Source organism: Sprattus sprattus (genome assembly GCF_963457725.1).
Source record: "Sprattus sprattus genome assembly, chromosome: 14".
Taxonomy (NCBI): Eukaryota; Metazoa; Chordata; class Actinopteri; order Clupeiformes; family Clupeidae; genus Sprattus; species Sprattus sprattus.
The window spans coordinates 13,570,611-13,592,881 of NC_137912.1; the positions used below are offsets into that span (position 1 = coordinate 13,570,611).

Consider the following 22,271-nt stretch of genomic DNA (forward strand, 5'->3'; position numbering starts at 1 on the left):
CATCATCTTTAGAGACAAGCCATAACCATAACCAGTATCACCACCGGCCAGATTCAAACTACTTAGAGAGAAACATAAACACACATACACCCACACACACACACACACACACACACACACACACACACACACACACACACACACACACACACACACACACACACACACACACACACTCCACACACACACACACACACACACACACACACACACACACACACACACACACACACACACACACACACACAATAATTGAATGTCTGTCCACACAATTCCACTTCATTTCATCTGTCTTCCGCAGAGAATTGTGCCTTTCCCCCTAAATGTCTTTTTTTCTCTGGGTGTGTTTGTTTGTGTGTGCCTGGCTGTTTCTATGAGGGAAAGTACATTTATTCCATTCTGAGCAGTGAGCTCAGCATCAACAATCAGTGATGGCCCGTGGAGAGCAGGCCAGAAGCTACAAGACCCCTTCACCCCCGGGCCAAACAACAACAAGATTATTGACCTCCCAGGCTCCCACATCTTCAGCAGGGCTTCGGCGCCCAGGTCAATGCTGCTCTTTCATTACATGGAGATTAAAGCAGGAAATGCACACAACACACACACCAGGGGGAGCGGGGAAATGACAAATAATCAGTCTAGTCCTCCTAGGCCATCCTCCATTTCACCAGCTGCCCCTCCCCTCTGTCGTTTTGTCCCTTTTGTGCTCATACAATCACTCTCATTTTATGTCTGCCCCTTTCCATGTCCTCTCTTGTACATTTCACATAAATACATCCATAGGTTTCCTGTTATATGAACTACAGCTTCCAACAAAGCAGCCTTTGAGTTACAACCGTCTTGACAGATTTCCATCTGTGCTCCTTCTGAAAGATTTACACCCATGTTATAAAACAGGACCAAGCAGACAAGGCAATACCGTCTACAAAGGGGAGTTTTTACCCCAATTTTTGGGGAGCCAACACCCTCACGTAAGAGAAAGGCATTAGAGATCACCAGCTAGTCAATTATTTAACCATCGCCTTTTCTTTATGTGGGTTATTCACCTTGATGAGCAGTAGCTTTTCCAGACATCCCTAAAGTGCTAGCAAACATGTGACTTCGGCTGGGGATCCATAATTCATAAGGAGACCGAGCAGGCATTATCCCACTGCAGGCAGAGCGGTTGGGGGCTTGGAAGTCCCTGTGTGTGGGGGTGTTTTTATTTTAAGACACTATCTTTAAAAATGAAATCTCTGAGATAGTCTAAGAGACTGATGAGGTTGCTTGTTTGTATGCTGCCTGCCCAGCAAACACCTCCCTCAGACTGCTTCATCATTTGTCCTTCAGCCTCTCAGACTCAGACATTCCTATACACCCCCCCCCCCCCCCGAATAATAAACGAATATTCCTTTTAACAGCCCTCCCCCTCCTTCTATTTCTTATCAAAACACCCACAACCACCTGCTTCCTGTCCCTAGAGGAGGTGACATCAGGCCCCTCCCCGCCAGGCTGTCAGAGTGGGTGGGTGGGAGGCAGGGCGGTCGATGCTTTTAGAGAGGAGGCAGCCAAACGAATGCGTTATCTCTGCATTTTTCATTATCGCTCACTGCCTCTGACGCGTGCATGCAACCCACCCACCTCCCCCCGTCTGTCAGCTCTCACCCTCCGACTGCTCTCCGATGAATGTTTCAGGACTTACAGGCAGAGCTGACCTGGGCGCCCCCATAAGCTCATTACGGTAGCTCATATTAGCAGCTGGCTTCAGAGGATATGAAGGAATCAACTGCAGCGTAGCCTACCACGCGTTTCCTTCCAAATAAACAGAACAGACTTCATTACACAGGCTGGAACTTTATAATGGATGTACACAACTCCACCATATGGGGAAGTCATCTATTCATCTTCAGGCTGCCTCTGATGACACTGAGGCCATTACAGAACGCTTATTTCTGGACAGTTATATCATAACAAGAGCTGATCCATTAGCAATATTATAGGAACAATTAGGGATACAGATTATATTTGGGCATAACTGGCTTGCAAATTGTGTTAGCAGGATCCAGTATCCCAGGAGAAGTCTCATGCTCTTGTCCTTCCTATTAGACTGAGGGAAATAGGTGTTCAGGCTTTATGCAATAAGCAAGTACCCCTTCCAGAAATGGTCATCCTTTTACACAAGTCTCTCTTCCCTCCCAAGTGCACTGTGCACACACACACACACACACACACACACACACACACACACACACACACACACACACACACACACACACACACACACACACACACACACACACACACACACACATATATATACACACACAAACAAACACACACACAAACACAGAGAGAAATAGAGAGAGAGAGAGAGAGAGAGAGAGAGAGAGAGAGATAGAGATAGAGAAAGAGACTCTTCCAAGACACTATGCAACAACCCTAAGTATGATGCCAATAGACCCTTCTGTCGGTCTTAGAAGATTCATGCAGGGACCAGCTGGAACAAATTGCTTCCTTTCCACACCTCCTCCATAGAACACACAGCATGTGAAACACCCTTCAATCATTTAGAAAAAAACACTACAGTGCAGGAAATGAAAGCATGGATGTACAGGAGCCCTGGCATTTTAGAACTATATTTCTAATGGCTCTGGGTACAGGTTCATCATAAAGACATTATATATGAATTATATGTGTATACTTAAATGATTAATGTAATGGTAATAATGGAAATGTTTAGGAAGGAATTTCAATAATTATGTATCCTTTGATGGATGGAAAACCTGCCAACATGTGGCCAACAAAGCTTATTTGTATTGAGCTGTGTATTTTTTTACTGCCAGTACTGACCCCCAGTCATATTCAAGTAGTCCCTCTTGAGAATATAAAAAGATGGTTTGAGTGACAGTAAAGCAATTGAAACTGAAAAGGGTTTTACAGGGTGTGGGAATGACAAAAATGATAGTGTTTATCAGGTGCTACCATAGACAATGAAAATAAATCCTGACAAATACAAATTTGTGTTATGACTATTTAATGTCTGTGTTGTATTTCTCCTTTCCTGGGCGGTTCACAGAAGTAGAAAATAAGGCTTTTAGAAACCATTTTTCCTCCTGCCTTTATATAACCTTCCTTTGGAGGGAGCAGAGCAGTGTCTTTTCTGACAGATAATGTTCACTTCCCCCACTAGGTTCATCTCTGAGGGAGCGCGGATGAGTTGAAAAACACATCTCATGACAACCGGCCTGGGAAGATCTGTCTTGTTCTGCAAAGGTTGGACCAAAGGACCACCACTTGCCATATTAACAAAGCACACGCTGGACAAGAGACGGAGGAGCGACGAGGACTCAGCCCCTCCTTTCTTCTTCAGTGTCACGTTAAAAATAGCATTCCCAGATCCTGCCTCACACCGTCTGTATTAGATTTCAGTGTGCCAAAATGAAAGTCTGTCTAGGAAAACAAATCAGAAAAATGACAAGATAACAGTAAGTTATAGTCACCGTTTCAAGAAGTTTGATCTGGAAGAGATTTGCGAGAAATGTGGCAATGATCTCTTCACCTTTCACTAGATGAAATGAATGGTACAAAAACACTGATTTGTAAATAATTTATGAGAGCATGCTTTCATCATCCTAAGAGACTGCCATTAGCAGATGATTGCAAACCAAGGTTAGTAAGTAACGTTAGTGGCATTTAAAACAACGACCAGCACACCACTTGACGGACAGTACAGCCTTTCTGTCTGGTAAGCATCGACTGACATAACCACTAAGCAACCATTCTTGAGTAACTGTGCTTTAGCAGTGCTACGTTAGCTTTAGCCCACACTGGTATTCGAGAGGAGAATCACTTCCTGGTGTCTTGCCTTCATCTGTCTAATCCACATAATATGAGTGAGCCTTTGAACACTACCTGTACTGCTGTGATGTACTAGCTAAGGATGCACTCTCCTACACTTGTGAGGGCAGATTACAACTAAAAAAAGCCCCCTGCATCAACCTGCCACCCAAGTGTTGTTTCTGTTCAGCAAAGAGGAAGACCCTTGTTTGTTTGTACCCCTTTCAGCCATGTTGACCTTTCCCACACAGTATATAGAGTAGCATGCAGAAGACATACATCAAGTCATACATCAAACAACATGATGACAAACACAGGGCCCTGTTGTGTGAGATGTCATTAGCCGCCCTGAATATATGGACCCCAAAACAGGGGGATCAATACAGCTTCTACAGATTAAATGAAGAGTTCTAATTGCTGAGGGGAGTGAAGAGACCAGGCTGAGGGCTTTCTGTGTCGACAAGGGAAGTGGAGAGCTCTCTAATGATTGAAGTAATAAAGACAATCCAGACAAAGATGCCTAGATGCCTAATGACTAGACTGTTCTTTAACCCAGGAGCATTTCAGCGGATACAATACACAAAACAAACACAGTTCCAACATACAACTATGATTAAGTTATTGATGCAAACAGTAATAAGATATAATTTCCTATATAATATAACGTCCTTGTATACGTTATTAACACCATTTTTCCGAGTTTGTCCATTTCTTGTCATTAAAATATGTATACTGTATGGATACTGTAACTGGAGCCAAGCCATCACGATTTGTTTATGTACATGTTTGTGACATCCCAAGACCCCTTAAACCAACATTATCTCAGAACTGATAGAGAGAAGCACATATATTATAAAGTGTCCCAATAGAAATGATGTGTTGTGATAAGAACCCACCCTTAACCAATTTAGTAATTGGAATAGGTGCGAGAAACAGTCTACATTGCTATTTAGTTCCAACCACACTTCCTATCCCTGCCTTAAAGCACTGGATTGTATTGTTTTGGGGAGTAAACACAACAATCTTGCCTGAGGTCATGACATATAACTTAATTCTTGGCCCCCCTTTAAGACTGGGCCTGGGAGCGTCTTCATCCCCTGCACCCCCTATAGCGCCGGCCCTGCCAATAGGTCAGGCTTAATGAAAAGAACTGCAACTGTGTGAGGGGTCAACAGAATGTACAGAATGGAGTGCCCTGGGATGTGTACTTACCCCATCCCCAAAACATACACTGTCTCACACAAGCACAAGGACCATCAGCCACAACAGGAAGCTGACAATTCCCTACAGGGAAGCTAGGCTGTGATTTTTCAGCTGCAGAGTATGACACACAATGGAGTCTATTTTTAAACTATTTTGTAATATTAGGTTTTTCTTTTGTACTGTACCTTCACAATAAAGTGACTTGCATAACAATGAAACGTTTAAACGGTTTCCTTTCCAGCCACTTGGATACGTTATTCACCATGAATGAACCAGCCTTAAACACAGGACATCTTGGGTGTCAACACATCTTGATACACAGACACATGACATGTCCAGCCCAGCACTAGCTATAGGCTTTTAGTTACATCCACTGCACCACAGTGCGTATTTCAGAGGCGTACCTGACAGCCGTGTGCCCAGCATCCCACCGGGTTTAATCGTTTTTCACGTCTGTTTAATCGAAATCGGAGGTAAGGCTAACATGCGTTTACATCAAACAAAGGCACTGAACCAATAGCCTACTGTGCCAGTGATAGAAAACTTCCTGGGCCCAACCCAATAGTACCTGGCAACAGCCTAAAAGGGAGTCCCCCATTGCTCACCGTAGCCCAGACTCAGGGATGTACACATACAGCTTCATTTACCCAGATGTCATTTATTTAAATCGCTAAAACAGCATCTTTTAGCACATCGGTCGTAAAGAAACCGCATTACCTCTTGCAACTGCTCCAACTCCTGTCTCAGCGTCTCCTGCTCGGCTTCCAAGTCCGCGTACTGCTGTTTCAGGGTCTGGTTTTCCTCCAAGACCACGAGTCCGCATTCTGCCGCACGGATCTTTTCACGGTTAGCTTCTGCGAGCTCTCGGGTGAGGCGCTCCACCTCTGCCCGGTACTGGTCTACCGATTCTCCGCATCCTCCCCCCGCAGCCATCGCCCGTGTCTCTCGCTCTGCCCTCTTCCGTCTCGCCGTCCCTGCGTTGGCTAGCCAGGGAGGCGGAGGCAGAAAACAGATGTGGCCGACAACAAATCAACACTGCTATGTAGACTAGAGTTTCTAAAATGAAATGAATCTTCCCAGCGTCATGAAAGCTACAACCAGGCTAAATAATAATAATCATGTTTAAAATAAAAGGCGCATCACTGTATATGTACACCTATGCGTCAAACCACCCAGCATCCTTTCCTCCTCTTCTTTTTTTGCTTATTCATAGGGATTCGGACGCCATCTCTATGCCTGCCGTAAGGTGAAGTACCACTAACTTGTTCTCATCCCTCCGTTACGTCACTGCATCCTCATGCAGTTCCTCTCCCGTCAATTCTATGACAAACAGAGACGGGTAGCGGTCTTTGATAACAAACAGCATACATGGACACAGGTTATGAGTGTGTAAAAAATAAAGTTGTAGCCTACTCACTCTTTCAATGTGAACCATTTCAATGCATGGATTTAAAGGTGTGTCATGCAGTTGCTTACAGAAAACCCATACACTGTCTATTGTACCGTATATTGCAATATTATTTGACAAAGGCATTTGATATCTAATAGGCTATAGCCTACTCAATTGTTCGGTAGATTTTGTTTTGATCTTAACAGCAGATATATTTATCAAACACACTTGTGAGAATTCATCACAAATCTCTAGAATGTTGTTTTTGTATGGGCTGACATACTTTATCAATACATCGACATATTGCCTGCACATAGCATATTCTCGATAGTTATAACTATCTCCTTACAAAAAGCGAGTGTTTCTACAAAAGTGTTTTTAGAGCGATGTGAGATTATTCATGTACAGGGCCTCCTCTTGTGGTACTAACTGGTACTGGTCAAAATATAATTTGTGAAGGAAGAGTCAATGAAAAAGACATATTTATCATGCCGGAGAGATACCGACTAGATAGCCTACAGTTACCGTAAAATAGACCTATAATAAACAGACTACACATCGCCACAAGAGGGCATGGAGAACTCAGTATTGATACCTCACTGGCATCATATTGTGACCTACAACGTGAGTTTATCAACCAAGTTTTTTGTTTTTGTTTTACCAGTATCAATATATTCCATATTTACTAGGAATTCAGACATGAATTACGTTAATTTCAGTGACTCACATAAATGAAATCAGACAGACTAGATTACCAAATGATCTATATTACAAAAATTCATCATTGATGCTTGAAGAACATGAGCATTCCGACTAAAAGAACAGCATCAAGCTGTCTGAAGACTTCTCCTCAAAGATTGTTTTTCAGCCATCACCCTAGAAACCTTTATTCAGTAGTAAGCTACCTGAGGCACTGAGGAAGTTATATTCCCTAGGTGTATTGCCGGTGTAGGCTATGATAAGTGCCTGATAACACAGAGTTCACTTCAATGCTCAGAGGTCATAAATGGTGATAAGGCTTGAGGTGAAGAGTTTACCTGTTCAGTGAGCGTAGTGTCAAGGCAAGAACACTGCTATAAACACTCACACTCACACACAAACACACACATACACACACACACACACGCACACAAAATGCTTGGAAACTTCTCACCAAATCAGCACATAAACAGAACATGGGTTCAGATCTAAAGCAAATCCTGGTTACAACCCTGCTCATAAGATAACAGTCACTTGAGCTTTCTCCATCAGCTCCATCAGATACACTATGACCTGCACTCTAGTAAATTCTGAATGTTTCTGACAGTTTCTCTAAAATATGTCTTGTGAAGTTTTGTGATTATGTTGGCTCAAATGGACTGAATATTTAATTCAACACACCAAAACCTGGAAATGCTATACATTCCTAAAATATCCATCCCTGTTACAAGACCAGGAATACAGTATGTCTCTTTAACACAGTATATTTTACACCCATAACCTGATTTAAAAATAATAGGACTATAGTAATGTGATGTTTTTTGAGATTGAAACTGGCTGAAGACTGGAACAGAATCAGTAATTTGGTCTATTTTAACTATGCTCTGAACCGAACACTACTCTCATGGCATACTAATCATTTTAGTTTTTATGCACGTTTAAAAAACAATTATAATATAAGTTGCATGCACAGCTCTGGACTTCACAGCCTTACATGTCGAGCGTCAGCCGGAAACCTCCATCATTTTAGTTTTTCATTCAAATTCATTTTGTGTGTGTTTGGCTTGCCATGATACTACAGGTGAATCACTCCATTAGAACCTTTCTGTTAGCTTTGGTTTGGTAGCGAGAGAAAATAGGTGATCTGGAACCACAAAGAATTGTCCTTAGGATCATATGGCATTGCACTACATTATGAGCATGGATGCAGACTGCGTTTACTAAAGGGTGGTATATATTTGGTCCACAGGGCCTCCAGTACCCACTCTATTTGTTTGTCAATGCAATCTACGCTATTTGGAATAGTAAAGAACAATGTATCGTTTTCAATGAGGTAAAAAGGCATCATCTAAAGCTGTAATGTGCATGATAGTAGAGCAAGTGCCTGTCTGTCTGTAGGAAATCACCTGATATTCAGGTGTTATGGTTGAAAAGGTCAGCCTCTTTGAGGAATGTGAACGACTAGTCTTCCATTTGCCCGACTCTTCACCTGCCCTGACCGGAGAATGACCCCAGTCAAATTAAGATAAGGCGACAATATATCGTTGAAAGGCCAATAAAACAATTCTGCAATAATTAGAATCTCTATGAAATGTTCTCCTTACAAGCATAACAGGCCATATAATTACCCTTATCTTGACATGAGATAATCTCAATTGCGGTTAGGACATCTGTGTATGACAAGCCACTTTACAATAAGTCCTGATAATAATAATAAGGTCCTGAGTGTAACTATTTTCACTAGACATTTCACTACATTTTTAGACATAATCAGAAACACTAATACACACCAGGTTTTCAAGGTAGTGTGTCGTACTTCTTTTTAATTTCAAAAGTGATTTCCTGATAACAAAAGACATTTCTGGAGCACTTTTACTATTAAGCAGTAGGCAGAGGTTCATTCATAAGGACATAAATATATTAACCATGTGCACTTTCACACATTCAAGTTCCCATTACTGTACATGTATGGACAGTACACAGGCCAAGGCACGTATACATATACACAGATAAGAGCAGTCAAACACACACACACACACACACACACACACACACACACACACACACACACACACACACACACACACACACACACACACACACACACACGCACACAAACACACGCACACACACACACACACACACACACATCACAGTCATCTGATTGTGTGCTGCTTCATCTGAGGACTGATCTCCACCCGGTTGCTGCGCCCAAGCTATCAGCAGAGATAGACTTCTCCAGCGAGAATGATCAGACGACAGACACACTGCAGCACACTGCAACATTTGTCAGACTGGCATCTTTCCTACTGCAAAAATAGCTTCAATACATCAACTGGATGAGACAATCATGGGTATCAGATATTGTTGACAAAATCAGACACTAAACTGCCAGAAAATGTTATTTATACATATTTAATTCAACATACATTTATATATAATTTAACTTAAACCAAAGTTCTCTAAAGCAGTTCCTTTTGTATTGGGTATTGTCACAAGTCAACATTGGTTGAAATTTGGTATATGAAATAGCAGTGAACTGAATTGTGGAACAATGGAGTCATGCCCTTGACAAATTTGTCTTTATGCTAGAGAAACACAGTTCCAGTTCCATTAAACTTCAGCCAGTATCAGTAAGTTAATCAATGTGACTCGTAAGCGGACAATATGGGCCCTAATTTCATTGGCTGGCAACGAGCAAAGCAACAAGCAAAGCAGCAACAAGTCTGCCGTGCATGTACTAAAGCTAACTAAAGATAATATCATAACTTGGGCAAAATGTTTCTGTTAATTTAATTTCATTATGCAAGATCCTAAGTGCAAACCTGGACAGGTCCACGCTCCTAAACGCCACACAATAGCTTTAGTTCATGTGTGACGGACTTTGCTTGTTGCCCGTCAATGAAATTACAGCCTTCTGGGTCGCGACATCCAGTGATACTCTGGACTTTTTTACATTCTGACAAAACTGTAGCTCCAGTCATACAAGCTTATCTCATAGAGCTCATACATGTCATCAAAAGTCCTTCACAGATCCTTTATCATACACACACTTTTTCTTAAGCTATTTATGGAGTATTTCATACATGCAGTGTTTCCGTAAGAAGGATAAATAAATCACATAAAACAGTAACATACTTATGATTTGTGCTATTATGAAAAAACATATATACATTTCTTAATAAACAGATTTACAATGAATAGCAAGGTATTAAGATATATTTGGCATTGTCAAACAACTTTGCATTACCATATTCACAAACAATGTACAGTTTACAAAAATAAAGATGACATTAGATTTAAATTACGCTTTGTCAGTTGCCCTGTATGTGCCTTGAGATAAAGTGAGGGTATGGGTGCACAAGTGTGGGGAGTGCCTGAGGGTGGAACCCTCGTAATGCCTGGTAGGGGTGGAACTTCATTGAGGTGTAGAAGGATGAGCCAACAAGAGGTGGAGGAGATGAATCACACAGGAAGTGCTTTTGTTGTAGCGGGTGGAACAGCTGGTGCCCAGATCCAGTCAGGAGAGAGAGATGTGGAACTTGCTCAGACTGTGGAACAAGACAGCAAACTCAAATCACACTCCATTTTAATCCAAGACTATGATGTTATAAGGTATCGAAATGTTTTGAGAAACACCAACATATAAAAGGGAGTTTTAGGAATAACCAGTTTGATGTATGTACAGTGAAATGTTGTGATAAGAGGTTCACTGTAACTATCTTACTGGCAACATGGGGACACTTCTGGTCTGAACTTGGGCCTCACTCTTCCTCCATTTTGCTCGACGGTTCTGGAACCAGATCTGGGTTCAAAAAGGGAGACGTGTGATTTCTGTCATTATGCAGTTCGACTGCATCATGTAGCCTTAATGAGCGCAGTAAACTACACTGCAGAGAATACTCGACATAATCACAACTAATAAGAAACATAAACCAGATTAGCAGTTACAGTAAACTTCAGAACAAATACATGCTAGATCTATGATAAGAAAAAAATGGGCACCCTTTGAATAAAAACAGTTTTCACATTCATTTGTTTCAGGTGAACACCTCTAACAAACCATCACAGCCCTCAAATCCCTGTTTATCAGTTGTCTGGATCACATGAGGAGACATCGCTGTGCTTCGGCCCCTACCTGAACTCTGCCATCAGACAGCTGTGTGCAGGAGGCCAGCTGGTCCCTGGCGTGTACATCCGGGTAGTGTGTGTCCTGGAATACTTTCTCCAGCACCTCCAGCTGAGCTGCCGTGAAGGCTGTCCGCACCCGCCGGTGGCTAACCCGATGCCCTGGCAGACAAACATATTGACCTTTACTAAGTTGAATGTGATACATTCAAATGTTCAGATGTTATTAACACTCTCAATTTTTCCACATGTAATTAACATGTAATGTTTGCCCACTGTAAGAATTTAAACAGTCTGTAAATATTCTGCTCCACATGACAAACCATTATAATAGATTTACCAAGGGAACTGAGCAAAGGGACAAACGTACAAATGAAAGGACACATTTTTTAAAGTACATTTTCACTGGAAGACCAGTGAGCCAACACAGCTGACACTGTTCAAAGTGGGGGAGAGTTTCTCAACCAACAAAGGCTTTAAATATTTAAGAGCTACCGGTATCTCTTTGTAATGTTTACAAGGATAAAGTTATAGTGTAAACCGAACGAACCCAAGAGCCCCTTGCTTCTCCTGTTTTCTTGTTTTCTCTTCTCCTACAGTTACAGTTTTTCTAAAGCATCAGGGATCTTTGAAACCTAAAACAATCAACTAACTTGAACACCCATGCAGAGAACTCTGTACATAGCACAAACGATTTCAAATGCATGGCACAGGTTTCAATCAAAATCAGACGACATACCTGTATATTTGTTGAGTTTTGGAGACTCATCATTCACCTTTTCCCCCACATCTGGAGTGAGAGTGTCTGTCATTGTCTGTGCGCTTCTGTCAGCCAGGCAGGACGGTTTCTTCAGGATCTCCTCTATGGAGTGGGACAGGGTTTTGGGCAACTTGGATGACCCCCCACTCACTCCACTCATCTCCTCTTCCACGCTGGCACCAAAATCCTTCATAGTCCACACACCACCTTCGCGCACATCGAATTTGAGTTAATTCCGTAAGTATCTATCCAGTTTACTGTATCTCTTCCCCCCCTCCTGTACTTTTGCAATCGCGCTGCGGCTCTCACTGTGGACTGATTATGATTTTCTATTCATCAAAAGAATGGAAGCGTCGGAGGTGGCTGCCCTGTACGGATCACCATGGTCATTAGAGGGAAGGGTAGGTTTACTGTGTAACCACAAAGCCCCATAAATTCTGTGGATGACTTGCCTATGCCTAGACGCCCCCATTTTGGCAGTACGTCATGGCTTATCTGAGCCCGTCTTCTCTTAATCGGTACAATGGTTTCCCATCTTGATAATCCGTCGTCAATAAGTGTGTGTGCAGATATTTATAGATTACGGGTGGCCTGGTTCATTTGGCATGTCAAAGTTTAAACAATTCCTAGAAAATGAGTTTGAGGTGGAAAGGAAATGATTGACTGAAGATAACTTCAAAATAGGCTTCCAGTGCATAACAATATTCAACAACAAAATTGAACAAACAAAGAACAAAGCCAAACAAACAGAACATACTCCAAAAAGAACGAAAGAAGAAATAATAAAAAAAAATAACAATGTAAAGTAAATAGAATAGAAACAGAAGACAGGTATCAGAGTCTGTGTGCTCCTCGGAGAAGAAATCTCCTATCTAAAACTCCCCCTCTCACAGTGGAGGGACATGTGAGTCCAGTGCAGTGCCTGGGATCACATGCGTGTGATGTAAGGCTTGTCATACATGTGGTTTACCGCAACATTTTTATCTTTGATGGAGCAATTTATCTCCGTTTATCTGGTTGCTCAATGTCAGAGGGGAGTAAGAGCAGCATCATGTGGTCGACTAGAGAAATGCCAGGTGACGTGCAGACTGTGGTTTGTACCACCTTATACCAAGATTTTCATAACACTGGTAGTTCTAAGCAGTTCTACCACTACTGGACTAAATACATTCTATCAATTCTGATTTCTTATGGTTTATAAATACAAATACAGAGGCCGGTCAGCATAAAAACACCCAAGTACGCTGTCAAAGAGGACTGAGAGGCTTTCCATGGCCAATTTGAGTTGTTAGCCTGGGCAAGCGCCTGGTCGGATGAACAGAAAGTCTTCTTACTTGCTCTGTGTGGGATGGACGACGCGTTGCCTTGTCTGCTGTTTTTGGATCTTAGCGAAAGGGCTACGCCGCATTAAGTAGCGTGATGAGGCGCCGTTTTGCCTAAAGCTCTGGAGTGTGTGCTGGAGAGGGAAATGGTGAAAGATGCAGCTTGGCAGGGCAAGTTCATGGGCACAGCGATAAGTGCGGGACTGCTGCCCGGAGGAGGGCATGACAGGAGGAGGCGGCTGAAATGACCTGGGGGCTTGCCAGCATCGAAGGCCCCCACCACTAAGACGAGGTCCATCCCCGGCAACCGACTGCTCCAACCAGTGCACTACGAGCTTGGTCACAAAGCCTGAGACTGCCCAGCAGCAGTGCTGAAAGGCAGAGAACCCCTCCAAGGCCAATGTGTGTTGGTTGGCCAATTGGGGCACACTAAAGGACTGTATCTGAGCTGCTAGCTCGACAATCAACCCTGCTGGACCCTGGTAGACACAGGGGTCTCCCTGGCTCGACCTGGCATCCTTCCAGCCACTGCAAGTCCACTCTCAGAAGCATGGTCACTAACCACCTAATCTAACCTAACACCCAGCTGGTGACGGTGACGGGAGAAAAGGCTGGTTTGAGAGGTAGGAAGCCACTGCTAGTCCAGGCTGGAGACCAGGAGCTGGTACACAATTCATGATGCACCATCATTGGCCTGGACCTGCTGACCTGTTGGGGGGGCTGTGTTTTGACATGCCAGGGGCAACTATCACCCTCAGCATGGATACTGTAGTACTCCACTCGGCCCAGGGAGAGAAGGTTATAGGAATAGTTGATGCCTATCCAATCGGGTGAAGTCGCCAACATATTATTGGTGCTGTTGTCAGGATAGTATCAACATTATTTTAGTGGCCTTAGCGAGGAGATTGTTACTATTTGCACACGATTGCACATTTATTTGGCGCCCATTCACAAAGTGGGATGTCTACACCAGGCTGGTACCCATTGTGCCTAGAGTGTTCAAGAAGTCAATAAAGAGGCACAGATGGGGTTGTTTGGTGTATGGAGCAAGGGCGCTGCAATAAGACTGAGATGTCTGTCTCACTGCACATTCTTCTTGACTAGCTCGCTACAATTTTTTGTTCAGGGGATTGTGAGTTTCTGCAGATGATGATAGATTATATGTTTAATGTTCCATTTTAGAATGTATTCGTGTTTCTTGGCTTGGAAGCATATATTACTGTTATCATTTTTAGTCCATACGTGTTGTGCTGGTTGAGTGTAGTAGCTCCCTGTTTTAGTTTAGCATCATATGCCCACCATGAGTGTAAGGGTCAATGTAACATAACAATGTAAGAACTGCCTCTCTTCCTAAATGTAGCATTTTGAGCATCAAAATAATTCTGCACAGCTCGTGTGATAGATGGTGATAACAGCATAGGTCTGGGATCTTTCGCTATGAGATACAGTTACAGTAACAAACATATGAAAAAGTTGTATTTTATCCGTATCAAGCTATTATTTTAGCTGGTCATACAACTTAGCTTGTAAGAAGACACGCCAAGACCTTTTCAAAAACGATGTGCTGCACTTGGCCTGGATGGTGTAGTTACGTTTTTAAATCATGTACCGAGGTGCCCATATCTTTCTCTTCTCGGTTTACCTCTTTACCAACACTCACAAGTCAAATATCTTGACTTTGTCACTTTTTTTGGTAGGTAGTCAAGCATTTTGTCTTGCAGGAACAAAGGTACGTGCTGCATTTCTCTGTTTCTTCTCAAGTCTCTCAAGCTCTCAGTTGGAGCCTGAGGCTGAATAATTAACTCGTGGCACAAATAATATGTATTCCTCTCGAGGTCGTGCTGCCCTAGAGCGTTTCAGCTTTGCATCATGTCCCACAGTCACTTTGTAGCTCAGACAGGGAACAAGAAATGATCTATGTAGCTAACAAAAAAATCGAGAAAATGGAAGCATTCATTCATATTTAAGATGGAATAGCTTTTCCCTGTTGGAACTGGCCTACGTTTGAGTAATGTTAAGCCTGGGACAAGAAACAAAAACGAACTATGAACCAAACTCCCCAATCTACTTCCATAAAATACACCACCACCTTCAACCGACACTAGATGGCAGCCTTGCATTCTGAAACCCCCGAGGTACATACGTGGTCGCCCAACAAATGCTCAGTCACACTAGCCCGGCCTCATGAATCTTAGCAATGTTGCAACAGAGCAGCCCAGTCATCTGACCGGCGACTGGAATGGGAGATGCTCAGCAGAGTCTGTTTTTTTTCCACAACAGCATGCATGCTGTATACTTCACATACCCCGCATAACACTGGCTGCTAGTCATGCAGCCGGCACCAGCACAGCCTGCCTCCAAAACAACCAACAGCAAGCAGCTGTGAGAAAAAGCCCTCTGTGTTCGATTACAGGGGGAACATTATGTAGGACAGGGGCATTTGCAAATGTCTCTAATGCAGTATATGCAGAGCACGCAGAGCCTGTGTTAGATGTCGGAGAGAAGATGGACTAGATTCGGCCGAGTCTCAACAGTGCTCCTTTCAAGGGGAGAGCGTGTGTATATCCAAACCACAGAGGCTGCGCCGCTCTCCACCATGCCTTTCTCCTCACTCTCAGCTGCAATCCATCTTGTTTTAAAAGCAAAGGCTCGATGCCAATTGCCTTCTCTTCTCTCTCTCTCTCCTTCTGTTTTTTTCTTGCATGGTAAACCAGCCAATGGAGTAGAGTAGACATTTCATTTCCCCAACAGCTCTTTAAATGCACAAATTTACCACTTTGTTTTCAGACTCTTGATAGAAATTGCATGATAATCGTAGGATTAACGCAAACACCCACGTTTGTTACCTGTATTCCACCTCACTCATGTATATGTATCCAGCTCCAGTACTCCCCACTTTCATCAGTCCTGACCACACAAAAAAAGAAGCTCTTTCTCCCCACATATTCACTGAGCTGGATTACTGATTACTGTATTTCCTCCATCCATTGGCAACCTCGTTGTGGGTCTATTAGGCACCAGACAGTGCAAGTGATTCATCTCCCTGATTAACACTGGCAGTTCAGGCTTCACAAGGGGGCTGTTCTCCGAGTTGTGTGCACGGCCTATGCTCCTCCTTTTCCAGGAGAAATCTGCCTGAAGACATTACTGCGCCGCCGGCCTCACATGCCAAGTGCTTGCTTTGGTGCGTTACGTGATATTATGATCAGATTGGACACTCTAATCAGTTGCTGCCTCAGGCAAGAGAGGTTTTTATTTTGACAGGCCTGGTTGCAGGTCAACACAGAGAGTAGATGAAAACAGCATGGGCATGTCATACCTTTTCTGTCCCAACGCTGGTGGCACTTTCCATGTATTGATGGCTTTTGCCATATCTGGGAAACGTTCTTTTACACAGGGTCTTGTTTATTAATTATAGATCAGATGTAAAGAGTGGGGATGAAGAAATGGTTAAGAACCCATGCACTGAGTGCGGCACTTGTGAAAATGGCACAATCTGTTGCGTGTTTGGTGGATGCAAGGAGGGGTCAAGGCACTCAGAAGAGATCCCGAGTCACCACCCCCCACCCCATCTCCCTCAAAGCTTGGCATTAAGCACACTTGATGGCACCTAAAAGACTTAGAGGAGATGGCACTGGTATATGGCTCTGCAACACTAAGGAGACCATGCCAGCCCAGAAGAGCTTTTAGCCTCTTGCAGCTCCATGGCTTATTCACCGTGGGGGAGGGTCCTCAAACATTGGTTTGGTGAAGCACCACCACTACAGCTATCCTGTGAATAACAAACATTGTTAAACAAGGGCACAGAGTGGGACAAGTCTGCCTGAAAATAAGTCACTAGGCCTTGATTTTTATAGATGGGCAACTGATAACAAGCAACCCTGTAGTCCGCCGTGAATAAACTAACACTAATGTAACTCTCTTGAGTCTGAGGCCTGCCAGGCTCCCAGGCTCCTGTGAGGTAGTTTGACATGCCTTGACACTACTATAGTCTTACCCATCTAAAAACAATCCAAACATTGAACCCAAAGTGCTACATTTGCTATTACTTAGCACAAACTCAGCAACAATAATCTGAGAACAGTGACAGTTTTGGTTAGATCAACTGTAAACACACAGTTTTCACAATGCATTTTTATAGGTGTCTCTGCATCGTCAACAGTGTTCAGAGGTTAAATAACTTGGCAAAATCACTTTGCTAATTTTAATACCATGAGCAACATCCTAACCGCAAATATGAGTGGGTCAGTGCAATAATCCCAGTCGCCACACGACAGCTTTAGGTCATGTTTGTTGCTTTGATTGTTTGGGCACCAATACGTATTTGAATTCTCAGTCATCGCCTCTCAAAGTAAATCTAAACTAAGAGGAGGACTGTGTTTATGTGTGTGTGTGTGTGTGTGTGTGTGTGTGTGTGTGTGTGTGTGTGTGTGTGTGTGTATGTGTGTGTGTGTGTGTGTGTGTGTGTGATTGTGTGTGTGTATGTGTGTGTGTTTCTGTGCATGTGAGAGAGAGATGGAAAGAGAGCAACAAAGAGAGAGAGAGAGAGCAACAAACATGGATAAGAAGGAAAGCAAGAGCAAGAGAGAGAGACAGCAAATTAAGTGAGTACAGGCACTGAGTGGCCCTTGCACTGGTCTCAGATCAAAAATAAGCCTCCCTGCGATAAGGGACGACTCAAGCTAGCAGGAGCAAGAGCAGCAACTAGATATTACACAGAACCAAACAATTTGATGGCATTTTTCTGTGTCTGGGGACCAAAACTCTCACTATGTATGTGTTGTTGTGGGACTGTGTGTGTGTGTGTGTGTGTGTGTGTGTGTGTGTGTGTGTGTGTGTGTGTGTGTGTGTGTGTGCATGCGTATGTAAGTCACTCTATCTCTCTCTCTGTCTCTCTCTCTCTCTCTTTCTATCCCTCTCTCTGTCAGAGACTCTCTTTACTTTGATCTCTCAAAGACTCATTAGATCATTCCTGTTTTTCAAATTATATTTAATTCATAGACCAAGCCATGGATTAACTGAGCCAATTTGTTCACAGTCTGCATTTAAACCTCTGAATTCTCAATGTCTCTCTCTCTCTTGAGTTGTCAAGGAGCTACTATCATTGCATCTGTGACTAAGTGTTGATGAAATGATCTGCATGTGATGACCACCCAACTTAATGCATGCCCCAGTTTCCACAACAATTCAGACGTGCCAAAAATAAATCTCTGTCCCTAAAACATGTTGTATTTCTCAAGCACCACCACTCACATAGTATTAATATTAAAACAGCCTGGCTTGTAGCAGCAATTACATTTAGGCGAACTGTAGGAAAGCCCACGTTTAAAAGGTGCAGATTGGTTATAGTATGTAAAATGTGTTTATCTCCAATCTCCCAGAGGTGGCAACAGGACTTCCCATGTGCGCTCATATTTTCTATTAGACAAAAAAAGATACATTGGACATTGAGAAAACATTGAAGAATTAAGAGGAAGAGAAAAGAAGGAGGTGTCTGGCAGCATATCAATGAAAACTGATTTCTGACTGCTCTTCCGTAGCTAGCACAGTCCCATCAGAAGGCTGTGCCCCAAGGCTACCTCTCTTTATTAAAATATCTGCCATTCCCATTTTTGTCATGTTCCCAGTCTCGGGAATGAAACCACCACTCATTAAACACGGCGCCCATGAGCTTGCCTCAACAGAGACCAGGCAGAGGAAAAACTAGTAGTGTGTGGGAAACACTCTCTAGAGAAGGCCAGCCATCCTCACCACACCACACACACACACACACACACACACACACACACACACACACACACACACACACACACACACACAGACACAGATACATAGACACACAAACACACACACACACACACATACATTGGCACACACGTCTCTTCCTGTCTCGCAGGATGACAAAACAGGTTTTGGGCCCATTAGGTTTGGCAGCGAGAGGCAAGTTAGCCCAGGCCCTCCAGCTTCTGATTCTCAACACAGAACCGTAGAGAGTCCTGCATCCAGCCACCCGACCATGGAGCTGAATGCAGAAGAACGCTGAGCCAGGCTGACTCTTAATGGTATGATCATCACTCCCCTGGTGCAGAAGGCACGCTCTGAATAAAAAAAAAATAATAATACTAAAAAAAAAAAAAATCCACAAGCATCGGCGCAGCTGGGGAGAGAGGTAGGAGCAGAGGATTATTTAGAGCATCAGACGTTATTAAAAGCAACATCATAATGCGGCAGCGCTAACAAGCGCCACGGCGCCACAGTACCGCGCATCTCCGCCGACCGAAGATTCACTCGAGGAAACGAGAACGACTGCATCCAGGACATAGGACTGAGTCATCACGTCAGCGCAGTCGGGGCCCCGTGGGCTTATGGTGTCTGTAGTTATGATGGAGAGGCGGCCCGCAGGGGCTCACAGGACCTCCTGACACGGGCTGTTCTCAGTGTGTGTGTGTGTGTGTGTGTGTGTGTGTGTGTGTGTGTTTGTGTGTGTGTGTGTGTGTGTGTGTGTGTGTGTGCCCGCGGGAGCTCACAGGGCCTCCTGGCACGGGCTGTTCTCAGGCCACTCAGGGCACCCCCGACAAGATCGGCCTGATTGCAACGCCGCAGGGATGAAAAGGGCGATGCTGTCAGTCAAAATGTCCACAATCCATCTTTCCCCATCAAAAGCCCGTGGTCTTATCGGTTCAAGGGAGACTGAGATGGAGGGGGAGAGAAACAGAGGGATTGTTAAAGAGTAAGAGACTGAGGTAGAAGATAGAGGCTGATAGAAAGAGTAGATGGAATCTTTATGTGTGCGCGTTTCATACCTAGTGAAAGTACTGTGAAGTCCAAAATAGTGTGGAAAATATAAAGAGTACAAGACAGGTAGTTAGACATTAGAGAGAGAAAGATAGACCGACAGATGGAATGTGTGTATTACCGTGTATGTGCTTGTGATTGTGTGTGTGTGAGAGAGAGAGCAGGTGAGAGAGAGAAACAGAAAGACAGGACACACACAGAGAGAGGGGCAGAAGAATAAAAAGCACCAGGACTAATGAAAATCTAACTTAGGCTCCATCTGGCTCCCCTAGCCGTACCTCAAGTTCTCATTTTCTCCTCTCCTCTCCTCCGCCCTCGCCCGTCGACTGCCCCTATTAGAATTCTTCTCAGGGCGATGGGATTGAGCCCTGACGCCCCCGGTCCTCCACCCCTCCCCCCTACAGTGCGGAGTGACAGGTAATACACATTGTTCCTTAACGTTTGTGCTTTTATTCCAATCTCTCAGGGCTCTTTTCATCTCTACGGAGTGAACAACTCAGAGACGGTGAATGCCAACCGGCGTGACGTCGCCATGTCCCCTTACTTTGAGAACCGGCCCCCAGGCAATGGAGCCATATTGTCTTCTGACTGCGTGACCTTGATTGCTACGGGTTGTGTTCTTTTGTACAATGTGATATATTGCGCTCCTCGACTCCCTGTGGAGACAGGAGAGGAGGATGGTAATCTTTTCCCTTTTTTTTGAATTTATGGAAGAGCTACTTGAAATGTTATGTATGAACACTATTGAACACCACTGAACCACTACTGAAGCAGCCACAGGGCATTAGCAGCTGAAATGGCTGCTCAATGATAATTATTATAAAGCAGTTAAGTGAATCTGATTACATTCCTGACCACACATATTTAAGCCACATGAATAAATTACACTGTAAAGAGCTGTGGGGGAAGGCGAGGACCTTGAAACTAAAAGTAAAATAGATTTACCTGGAAGCGTTTCCCTCGACTATCAGTCTGTGGGCAGAACAAATGAGAGCACTCGCATCCAAAACAGATACAATGGAGGCGGGTGCAAGGAAACTGTCTGCACCAGAAACACATCCACTCACAGCTTAAACATCAAATGGATGACACTCTACTGAACCCATCGAAGAGTAAAGGAAGGAGGATGAGGACTTTTTTTTTCTCTTACCTCTGAGCTTTCCTCTCAGAAGTGTTCTCAATATCAGACGTAAAAGGTGCGCTTTACGCGGCACGCTAAGTGACAGTGCGAATGAATACTTAAGGTGCCATTTAGGGCAGCCGTGCTCAGTGGACTGTTCAACTCACCCCAGCGGAGAGCAGACCGGGAGTGCAGGTAAGAGGGGAGAGAGCGGAATTTTAAAAAGCCTGGGCTGGGGGGGGGGGGGGGGGGGGGGGAGGACAGCTCAGGTCATGGTTTGGGTCCCGCTCTGGCTCTGGGCCCAGACAGAGAGAGAGAGATGGAGAAGGAAAGCTAAAAGAGAGGAAGAGGGAGAGGAGGATGTGAGGAGGAGGAGGTGGAGGGGAAAGTGTGCCCCCTGTCACTGTGCCTCTGCACAATGGCTGACAGGTCTGCTGCTGGAGCCCAGCAGAGGAGGGCTTGGTGCTACGGTGACAGGTGCTTAGTGCAATAGAAGACGAAGAAGAAGGAAAAAAAGAAAAGCATCTACAAGAAAGGCTGAGTCACCCGTGGACCGCCAGCACTTCTCGGGGTCTGACACCTCCAGTCTGGGAGCCAGAGGGGTCAACAAAAATGTCCAGCAGCAGCACTCTCACTTGTGTCAGTGTTCCTTTAAGGAAATCCATCAGCCATTTCTTACTCCCTGTGGGATCAATGAAAGAATGAGACAGCAAGCTTTATTATTCCCTCATTCCAATTCTCCACTCTGTCAACATATTCAAAAAACGAGTAGTAAATGTATTTATTTATTTTTAGCCCAGAGGAATACTTGTCTGGTTGTTTGTGGCATTCAAAGCACAATTGTAAATAATTAACTCCAACTGGATTACAACATAACATCCCGTGGCGAACATTCCAATTTTATTTGTTGCTTGTATTTCTTTTTACAATGGCTCTGCGCACCCCTGCAACAAAATGTGTAACTTCATACTTTAGATTGGGAAAAAAAAAAAAAAAAAACTTTTGTTGTCTTCAACAGAGGCAATCCAAAACATAAGC

At 43.8% G+C, this 22,271-nt stretch overlaps 1 protein-coding gene across 1 annotated transcript in view; it reads right to left on the reverse strand.

Moving 5' to 3' along the window:
- Positions 1–5,952, reverse strand: part of LOC308375011 (protein bicaudal D homolog 1) — a gene marked incomplete at both ends in the record, with an annotated part of 20,431 nt that extends 14,479 nt beyond the window's left edge. The window contains one exon of the mRNA XM_080851030.1: positions 5,737–5,952. Within this exon, the coding sequence (XP_080707156.1) occupies positions 5,737–5,952 (216 nt within the window). The remainder of the gene's footprint in view (positions 1–5,736) is intronic.
- Positions 5,953–22,271: the final 16,319 nt, after the last annotated feature.